Source organism: Hippichthys cyanospilos, chromosome 8, assembly GCF_059441005.1.
Source record: "Hippichthys cyanospilos isolate Australia breed blue-spotted pipefish chromosome 8, RoL_Hcya_1.0, whole genome shotgun sequence".
Taxonomy (NCBI): Eukaryota; Metazoa; Chordata; class Actinopteri; order Syngnathiformes; family Syngnathidae; genus Hippichthys; species Hippichthys cyanospilos.
Genome location: NC_142376.1, coordinates 18,430,705 through 18,440,801, shown reverse-complemented (window position 1 = coordinate 18,440,801; position 10,097 = coordinate 18,430,705). Strand labels below are relative to the sequence as shown.

Genomic DNA, 10,097 nt, shown 5'->3' with positions numbered 1-10,097 from the left:
AAAAACGACACTCCGACAGTACAATGTAATGTATAAACCAAACATTACATAAGTCTGAACTAATAAATTCAGCAAAATAAGAAACGTCGAACATAAGGATGCAATGCAGTTGTGGAAAACCACTTGCCGACCATTGAAAAATTAAAAAAAAAAAAAAAAAAAAAAGGGAAGCGTTTTCAGTTTAGTTTATGAAAGAATTCCAGTCTGGGCATTTTGAAATAATCAAGTAAAAAGCTTACGTAACTGAGCAGTATGTAACTGCTCGCGACTTCTTGTGTCCGACGCCTTTAAAATGAGCTTTAGATCAAGTGTCTTGTTATACTTTAGGTGTTAAGACACGTGTGCTTACAAACGCACCTTTATATTCTGCTTTTGTATAGGTTTTATTTGAATGAGGTGTACTAGTAAAAAGTGCATGATGGGGGGGGGGGGGGGTTCAATATTGCTTTTCAATAAAATGAAACAAAAAGAAAAAATTATGGCAGTACAACAATAGAATTTAATTTCGACTTTTAATTAGTCTCGTGAATGAAGCTGACTAAATAAAATCAAAAAAGAAAAATGCAACAATTCCAAACCCTTTGTTTGATGAAAATAAGTTTATTTTGAAAGTCTCTATCAGAAGTCACCTCACCAACACTAACGTCCGGTTAACTTGACTGTGTGCGTGAGGTAAGTTTTTCGTTGTCAATGTCTACTACGAGCTCTCCGTTGCGATGTCGGGGTCTGTAGATGCAAGAATAGTGATAATCGGATGCGGGATATCGGGAATAGCAGCGGCACACAGACTGGTTAAAGCAGGATTTAATCATGTGAGAATATTGGAAGCTACCGGAAGAAGCGGGGGTAGGATTAAAACTGGCAAATTTGGTGAGTCCAACGCACTTTGTAGGCCACAATTACCGTGAATAATGAATGAAACACTTCACGGCATCACTTAACAGCGGTTAACTCGGGGTGTATTTTTTTAATGTTTTAAGTAATGTTGTTGTTGTTTTTTTTTTTTTTAAAGCAGCGTATGGAGAAGCATATGTAGATAAACAATCGTTCACATACATGGACAATTAATATTTTTTCAACGTAACAAAGTATACTTTAGGAATTTGCGAGGAAGTTTGGAATTCACAATGGGTCGACAACACTATTCTACTTTTTGTATGTAGGTGATAACATAGTGGAAATAGGGGCCAACTGGATCCACGGACCATCCGAGGAGAACCCGGTATTTTGTTTGGCTCGGCAATACGACCTTTTGAGTCCAGATGCCCTGACCCCTGAGAACCAGGCGGCAGATGTTGGAGGACATCCTTTATGGATCCCCAATGTCTTCACCAGCTCAGGTCTCTTGAGGAAACGTCTCCTTTTTTCCACCTCAATCAAACACTGGGATGAACTCATGTGACGTTCCTCCTAATTAAAAGGTCGCAAGATAAGCCTTGAGGATGTGTACCCCGCTATGGAGATGTTCAAAGAGCTTCTGGATGAGAGTACGGAATTTCATGAGAAGGGAGGAGAACCGTGGCCCAGCGTGGGCCAGTTCATACGTGCAGAGGTATGAAAATCATGTCTTTGTTCAACCACAACTTAACAGTAACATTTTGTCCTGGTTGGGTGTAGGTTCTGCAAAGATCAGCAGAGAAGTTGAAAGCAAACAAAACAGGATCTTTGCAACGGTGCATGATCAGCACCATGTTGAAGGTGGAGTGTTGCGTTAGTGGTACTCACAGCTTGGATGACCTGGGCTTGGGTGCTAATGGCCTCTATAAAACAACACTGGGCCTTGACTGCACTTTCCCAGGGTTTGTAGTCCAACATAGTGTGCAAAAAACACATGCATGCTGTGCATACTCAACATTTTAATAATTGCTTATGGCACTTACATCATACAAAACACTTCTCCAAGCATATAGAACACTAATGAGATTCCATATGGAGATTCACTAGTAATGGAAGGAAACAAAAGTAACAACATGAATTAAAATGAAAATAGTTTGACACCCATAATATTATATACTGTGTGTCTTAATCAGAGGTTTTGAGGGACTTGTAAGAAATCTGATGTCAGAGATGCCTGCTGGTGTGGTGAGCTACAACCAGCCCGTTCGCTGCATCCACTGGAACAACTCCGACAATAGAGATGCACTTGTTCAAGTCGAGTGCGAAGATGGGAAGATGGTGCCTGCGGACCATGTGATCGTCACAATTCCTTTAGGTATTATCACACGTCAGCACTTTATTTAATTACTCCTCCTCAGGTAACTAAAGTGGTCTTGCTTCTGTTTGGTCAGGCTACTTAAAAATACACCTTATGTCACTGTTCTGTCCTCCTCTTCCTCTGCATAAAATGCACTCCATCCAGAGATTGGGTTTTGGCACCAACAATAAAATATTTGTGGAATTTGATTCGCCCTGGTGGGATGAGGACTGTGAGGTCATCTACTTAGTGTGGGAAGATGAGGTGAGTCCATAAATAAAGTTGGAGATTGATTCAGCTTTGGTTTCAAAAAACCCTTGTAAATAAATGAATTACAGTACACAATAGCTCTTGTCAAAGTAGAACATTATCCTCTCTGTCAAAGTTGAATTGTAATGTTCTGTTGCCCAATGCTTATCTTCTACCTTTTCTGCATAATTGATGATTAATCTTTATGACCTAAAACTTAATCTGTTATTTGTCGTCACGTTGTTCAGGACGCCATGGTGGACCAGGTGCAAGATGTTCCGGGATCTTGGATAAAGAAATTGTTTGGCTTCACTGTGTTAAAACCCACCGAAAGGTCAGCTGTCCAACACTCCCTATGATTGAATCATGGATTCTCATTGCTTAGGTTGTGTCAGATAATGCACAGAAATGCATGTTGCATTTTTAGTGTTTGACATTCTAATTATGAACCAAAGTACTTAAAATTTAATTGACTTGGTGACTTGGTTATGCACAATCTTAGCGTATTGAGCCCTAGTAGTGTAGTGGTACACATCTGCCTTTTATACAGAAAAGGTGGTGTATGACAGCTTCCTTCCATATTTCAAAAACGTCCATGTTGGGTTATTTGAGAATTTCCATTGGTGAGAATCTCAGTGTAAATGCTTGCCTCTCAAAATGTGCCCTGCAATTGGTTGATTGACGACTAGTCAAAAAATTAAAAAAAGAAATTGATGGCTGCTTTTTGTTTGACAGTGACAACGTCCAAAATGCTATTGCATGTTTTTTTTTTTGTTTGTTTTGTTTTTTTGTGGATTTTAAAAACATTTCAACTCTCAGGTTCGGCCATGTTTTGTGTGGCTGGATCGCTGGGCATGAGTCAAATTATATGGAGACTTTGTCTGAGCAGGAGGTTCTGCACGCCGTCACACAACTCGTCCGTAGGTTTACAGGTAAATGAGTAACGGTCTTTTATTACTTTACTGCACAAGCCTGACTTGTTTTCTGGTATTAATTCTGTCTGTGTGTGCTAGGTAATCCAGTAATCACGCCGCGGAGAGTTCTGAGGTCTCAATGGTTTCACCACCCCTGGACATGCGGATCGTATAGTTACCCTGCAAGGGGCTGCTCATTGCAAGACTTGGAGAACTTGATGGAGCCTCTGCCAGCTAAGCAATCACTCTCACAAGTACTGACATTTGAAACGTTAAAAAAAGAGTTGATGTCAAAATAAGAAATCTAAACTGCTGTGTCCTCTTCAGCCACTGCAGGTGTTGTTTGCAGGTGAGGCAACCCATCCTTGCTACTTTTCCACTGTCCATGGCGCACTTCTCACTGGCTGGAGGGAAGCCGACAGGCTCCTCGCTCACTACTCCTCTTCCGCTTGTCCTGCACACCCAACTAAATCAAAGCTTTAAAGGAATGATGCTAATTGAATGGATTTCATTGTAACTTGAACTTCATCATGATAATTAACCTAAGAAGCACCTAAAATGAAAAGCTGCTAATTGTTTGTGTTAATTCAGAGGCATTGGATTTGTTGGAGAGCAACATTCATGTATTTATTTTTAAGAAATGGGAAATTTATAAAAATTAACTTTAAATTTGTCCACCCGAATTCTGCAATATAAAGAGCTACAAGTCTCACTATAGGATTGTAAAATTGTATTTGTTGTTTCCATAATTGTACCCCAAGAAGTTTCATGCATCTATAATAATTTAATTCTAATCCAATAAAAAATAGATATGTTATTTTATTGTCTGGGTTTTTTTGAGTGCTGAACCATTTTCCATGTATTTCAGTTATATGTGGAATGGTTAATTCTGCCACTATTTCATTTAATATTTTTTTGCAGCATTTTGAACAAGTGGTTAGCAAAACCATAATTGCATCATACGACGCCCTTTACAAATTGCATTACACTAGCGTCCCCAAAAAGTACTTTAGATTTTTTTTGTTTTGTTTTGTTTATTAGCTATTTCAATGGAGATTCACTTCTGCAATTAGAATTGGGACGCCCTGCTGTACAAAATATTGTATAAGCATTGCAAAACACACTTGAAAAATTGACTCGAAATTGCTCCCACTTGTCAATTGCTGAAATCAAAGATCCTCAACTTGTTTTATTTACAAAAGAGACCCTTTGCTGTATTTCTTAAATACATATTTCACCCGAATGTTACTCATCGATCTATTAATGAGCACAGTTGAATAACAAAAAAAAATTCAAAATGATGATTAAACAACATAATTCTTGCACACGTCTACATTTAGCGACCGAAATAAAAAGCCGCTCTAAAACTGCACTTTCATCGTGTTCGTGAAAAATAGGAAACTACATGTGTTTATTTTATTATCATTATTATTATTTCAGTATTGGGACTTTTTATTATTTCAGTATAGGCACTTTTTTGCGTGTGTGGCTTCATCCCACATAATCAGGATTGTTATTGTTATTGTTTACCACCAAACCCCACTAAATAAGCGTAAAAAATACTGTCCTGATTTATTTGCGGTTCAGTACATTTGGGGACGGTAACACGACTAGGTTGAATCGAGGAGGCATAGCGGAACCAATGCAAAGTTTATAGTTCTGGATCGGCATGTAAATAGAGATACGCAGGATGTCCATTTGGTAGGATTTTCTTCCCCGCAATCATGTATGGAGAAATATTTACATACAGCTTAGTTTTGTGATTTGAAGTGGCACGTATTTGTCAAAGCCATGAAACTGTATCGGTCACTTTGTAATGTTGCCAAGTTTCGAAGTACGTTCGACTTTGGAGGACGAAGTGTGGCTCACTGGTTCCCTGGACACATGGCTAAAGGTGACTGCAAGTACAGTTATTAATCATGGACATAATGAGTGCATTATGACTTAAATGATGCGTTTGCGTGTTTGACTGGATGCAGGGCTGAAACAGATGAGAGCCAGTCTGAAGAAAATAGACTGCATCATAGAAATACACGACGCCAGAATATCCTTTTCAATTAAGCTGTTAGTTTGATCATACTACTCTCAAAACATCTTTAACATGAAGCACATCCCCTTCTCTGGAAGGAACCATATGTTTCAGGAGACCTTAGATGTCAAACCACATTTGCTTGTTCTTAACAAGATGGATTTAGCTGACCTGGAAAACAAACAGGTGCTGCCCAGGTTTTTTATTTGTTTATTTATTTGTTTGTATAAATACATCTACTATTTAACATTGTACAGGAGTTTGGGACAAAGACAGCAAACCACTTGTGTTGTCATGTGAGCTTAATTTCCATTTGCTTAAAAGTGTGTCCTTAAAGCCAGTATCCCTGCACGGCTAACATGACTTCTACTTTAAAAGTTGTTATCAGTTTCTAGTGGTATCAGTGTCATGGTATCAGAGGTTTCACGTCTTTGAATATGGGTATATAGTACAATATCTGTGCCGATTTGGAATAAGGGTCAGTGCTCAGCCAGTTTCTTTCTGAAATGAATTGAACTATAAACTATTGTTAACGCGATCATAGTCGCCTCATTTCATCTGCTGTTGTGTAATGAAATGCGCTTGGCGAATGACTTGGCTGACCTGTCAAACAAACTGATGTTGTTTGCCTGCATCGAAGCCTAAAAAAATCAGTTATGGGGACTTGCATTCATTCCCCCGTAAGTTTGTACAGTAAAGAAAATACAGAGGAAAAAAAGCTGAATATTGTGGGAAAACACCTTTCATTTAGCTCCAAAAGTGAAACGTTGTGTATAGAGATTCACCATAAACAAAAGGAAAATGTTGAAGATTGGTTCTCGATGAAACCCAAAATTTATCACCTCAATAAATTTGAGTATAACACTCAAATTAAAATAAAATATGTTTCAATTAACCTATAAAGTGGGTAGGAATCGTGCTTTGAAAATTACTGTATTTATCTTTGTTTAATAAATCAATACAATCACTTTTATTCTTGAAATGTCTTCTTCTGTTGTGTCCATTGAATATATTGTTTGTCTTTTTTTCCTGCAGAAGATTCTTAAAGAGCTTGATAAAAGTGGCGTGAAGAACGTCCTTTTCACTGACTGTCTAAAGCAAAGAGACAACAATGTCACAAAGGCATGCATGGTTGTCCCTAGTCAAATTACTGGCTTTCACTAATAATCATGTCCTTAAAGTCCATTGCTTTTTTGTGCAGTTGGTGCCCACAGTCCTGGAAATGATGTCCAAATCATGTCGCTTTCACAGAGAAGAGGTACGACCATGTTCAGCAAAAGACACAAACGCTCACCACATTGAGGATGCTGAGTTTAGAGTGTGATATTTTTGTGGGGCGCGCATGTGGTGTATCAACCCGAGGTAGCCAGATTGCCAGTACCTGCTTTAATTTAATGCTCTCATGTAAATGTGCATTTTTCCAGAATCGCAATTATTGCCTAATGGTTATCGGAGTACCCAATGTGGGAAAATCATCACTTATCAACTCACTAAGAAGGACATATTTGAAAAAAGGTACAGGAAAGTAAATTTCAACTTAATTCTGTTGTTATTTCTCAGTAACATGGATGAAATATCTCATACAGGCCGCGGGTCTCGAGTAGGAGGAGAGCCAGGTATAACTAGAGCCGTTCTCACACAAATTCAGGTCAGTGGTCCGACTATTATTTATTTATTTACATTACATGCAGTATAATGTATCATTCTCAGGTGTGTGAACGTCCAATGGTGCACCTGTTGGACACACCGGGAGTCTTGCCCCCAAAGATAGAAAGTGTTGAGACGGGAATGAAGCTGGCATTATGCGGTAAGAGGAGCAGTCTTAACGATTCCCTAATGAATGATCCAATTACTTTTCATTTTTTCCATTTTCATTTAAAAACAAATGTGTACGCATTTCTGACAGTGTTGATATTTGTTCTTTAGTATCTATGCCAGCAACACATAGTGACAGGCAGAATGATTAAACGCTTCCACTTTCTGAGATCATTGTTAACGAAAGTGCTGTGTCTCTCAAATGCTTTATATTAGATTATGTTATTGATTATTCTGTCAAGCACTCGGATAATTGGATGAAATTTTAATTTGGATAAAAATGTATGAAAAACGTTTGTGCTTCATTACTGTTAACCAACTCTCAGGGTTTTTTCGGTATTGTTTTGATATTTAAAAAAAAGCTAAAAAACATTTTAAAAATATCAATGAGAAAGACTGACGTTGTACACGCCAACTGTTTTGAAAGTGATTCGGTTACTGGTTCGATGATTGTTTTGCCAATGTCTTATTTTAGCTAAATTTAATCACGTTTTCATGAAAGACAACAAAAATCAATCAATAATTACTGTTGAGAGGCTGAAATCAAAGTATCTAGACAATTTTATGTTAAGCAATGGCACTAAACAATCAATTATTAAAATAGTTTTGGGATAACTTGATAATTGATTAGTTTCGGATACATTTTGACAGCTGCCGTAAAATACGTAATTTGGCTTGGTACAGGTTGGGAAACTGTGGCGCTTTAGAAAAACTGCTTCTCTCCTCTCGGCAGGGACTATCCTGGACCATTTAGTGGGTGAGGATATAATCGCTGACTACTTGCTCTATTCTCTGAATCGGCTAGAAAAATTCAGGTAATAATTGTTTGTGTCAGATCATTGCTACCGTTGTACGTATTGGTTCATTGTGTTGCGTTTGTGTGCAGTTACGTTGAAAAATACAACCTGCAGGAGCCCAGCGACGATATCCAACATGTCCTTAAACGCATCGCTGTGAAGCTCAGGAAAACCCAGCGTGTCAAAGCCCTCACTGGAGTCGGTAAGATGAGAGAATACTCCCAACTTTAGTTAAAGCTAAACTTTACAAGAATATGCACCTCACTTGGTTCGCTGGCGTTTCGCCGCGGGAGTATACAGGGGGCCGGCCCCTTCATTTGCGTGCATCGGCAAAAGGGTTAAGTATCGCTAATGCGCAATTACCGTGGATTGGAAAAGGGGAGCACCAGCGAGTACTTCCGCTTCTAACCGGGGACTGTGGCCGAGCTAATCTTCTACAGCACTTTTATTTTTTTCTTTGAGTCGCGCATCCTTATTTTCTTTAGAGCCCTCATTGGTTGATGGCCGCGCCAGGAGCCAATCACATGTCTTGGAGGAGCGCCCGTCTCCCTTATGAAAGTCACACACGCTGTTAGGTAGACGCGAAAGAAGAGCAACGTTGTAAATCTCTTACCTAGATTTCTTTTGTAATAAATTGGAACTTCAAGTGTAAACTCTGATTGTTATCATGTTTGGTCAGCTACAGGCTTCACTCTAATTAGACTTCCGGGCACTGCTAATATAACCGTGGGTTCCAGTCCCCATTAACCGCGAAAAACGAGGGATTACTAAACATAAATATTTTAATCTGATGCAATTATACAATTTTATCTAATTTTTAAAACAATCTCTTCACCACTACCTTTATATTTTTTTTTTAGGGATAGTGTTTACATTCATATTTTGACACGCAAATATATTTCTATTATTTCTGTGGTGCAAGTTCTTGCGGAGGAAAAGCCTGCTGGAAAATAAGTTTCGCACCAAGTTCGCGCTCAATGGAAATAAAGCAAATACTGTTCCAGAAGGGCAATATTTGCGATATTTGCTCATATCCGCCTTGTTATTTGTGTTATTAAGCTGTTTGCTGTCATTACAGGCTATTTACAGTGTCATTGACATTCAAATCCAATTCAAATGAAGTTGGGACGTTGTGTAAAATGGAAATAAAATTGGCACAATAATTTGCAAATAATCTTCAAACAGTATTTAACAGAATAGACTACAAAGGCAAGAGATTTCATGTTTAACACGGTAAACGTTCTTGTTTTTGTTCAAATGTTTACAAATTCGATAATCGATGCCTGCAAGAAAAGACAAGGAAAATTGATAAATGCTTAAACAACAGAATGGTGATCTTATATTTTATGTGCACTTTATATTGTACATATTCACGCAGCGTCTTTTCCAGGGACAACCTGGTTTATTTCTGCAAAATAATACCAAGCCAATTGATGGCACGTTACAACAACGTGGCCTCGTGATAAAAGAGTGCGAGTACTAGACTGGCCTGCCTGCAGTCCAGACCTGTCTCGCATTGACAAAGTTTGGCACATTACGAAGCACACAATCGGACAACCGCGTACCCCGGACCGTTGAACACTTTCAATTGTTCATCAAGCAGAATAGGAAAGCCACCTACAAAGTTTAAACAATTTGTGTCCTCAGTTCCCAAACATTTGAGTATCTTCAGAAGGAAAGGGGATGTAACACAGTAGTGAACTTGCCCCTGTCCCAGTTTCATTAGAACGTGTTGCAGGAATCAAATTCAAACCGAGGGATTATTTGCAAAAAACGAAGTTTATCAGTTCAAAATTTAAATACTTTGTCTTTGTGCCATATCCAATAGAATATAGGTTGAAGATTTTTTTTGTATATATATTTGTTTTATAGTATTAGAATGTAAGCAACTGGATGATGCTAACAATGTTTACTCTCATTTAGGCAATGTTAACGTCATCGTACCAAACTACCCAGCAGCAGCGTACGACTTCATCCGAGCGTTTAGAAAAGGAGAGCTGGGCCAAGTCATTCTGGACTAGAAGGACATATTTTCATGGATGCACATGTATAATTATACTTTGTAAGTAAAATAATTCTGTGATTGAAATGTGTCTTGC

General features: G+C 38.4%; 2 protein-coding genes across 2 annotated transcripts; both read left to right on the top strand.

The window, feature by feature from the left end:
* Window positions 1-633: 633 nt before the first annotated feature.
* Window positions 634-4,174, top strand: paox (polyamine oxidase). The gene is made up of 10 exons (XM_088421409.1): window positions 634-870; window positions 1,164-1,340; window positions 1,422-1,552; window positions 1,618-1,799; window positions 2,031-2,212; window positions 2,289-2,458; window positions 2,692-2,777; window positions 3,263-3,375; window positions 3,457-3,611; window positions 3,685-4,174. The coding sequence occupies exons 1-10, from the start codon at window positions 717-719 to the stop codon at window positions 3,838-3,840; spliced, it is 1,506 nt and encodes a 501-aa protein (XP_088277535.1). The 5' UTR covers window positions 634-716; the 3' UTR covers window positions 3,841-4,174.
* An 866-nt stretch (window positions 4,175-5,040) lies between these two features.
* mtg1 (mitochondrial ribosome-associated GTPase 1) lies at window positions 5,041-10,087 on the top strand. The gene is made up of 11 exons (XM_088421180.1): window positions 5,041-5,251; window positions 5,337-5,403; window positions 5,470-5,572; window positions 6,422-6,508; window positions 6,588-6,644; window positions 6,811-6,901; window positions 6,973-7,034; window positions 7,097-7,193; window positions 7,935-8,016; window positions 8,088-8,200; window positions 9,922-10,087. The coding sequence occupies exons 1-11, from the start codon at window positions 5,149-5,151 to the stop codon at window positions 10,017-10,019; spliced, it is 960 nt and encodes a 319-aa protein (XP_088277306.1). The 5' UTR covers window positions 5,041-5,148; the 3' UTR covers window positions 10,020-10,087.
* The last annotated feature ends 10 nt before the right edge of the window (window positions 10,088-10,097 follow it).

Coding starts and splice junctions, on each gene's coding strand:
- paox (XM_088421409.1), top strand. CDS start 717: ATGTCGGGGTCTGTAGATGCAAGAATAGTGATAATCGGATGCGGGATA. Junction 1,341..1,421: donor CAATGTCTTCACCAGCTCAG/GTCTCTTGAGGA, acceptor CCTAATTAAAAG/GTCGCAAGATAAGCCTTGAG. Junction 2,213..2,288: donor GATCGTCACAATTCCTTTAG/GTATTATCACAC, acceptor CTGTTTGGTCAG/GCTACTTAAAAATACACCTT.
- mtg1 (XM_088421180.1), top strand. CDS start 5,149: ATGAAACTGTATCGGTCACTTTGTAATGTTGCCAAGTTTCGAAGTACG. Junction 7,194..7,934: donor AATGAAGCTGGCATTATGCG/GTAAGAGGAGCA, acceptor TCCTCTCGGCAG/GGACTATCCTGGACCATTTA. Junction 8,201..9,921: donor CAAAGCCCTCACTGGAGTCG/GTAAGATGAGAG, acceptor ACTCTCATTTAG/GCAATGTTAACGTCATCGTA.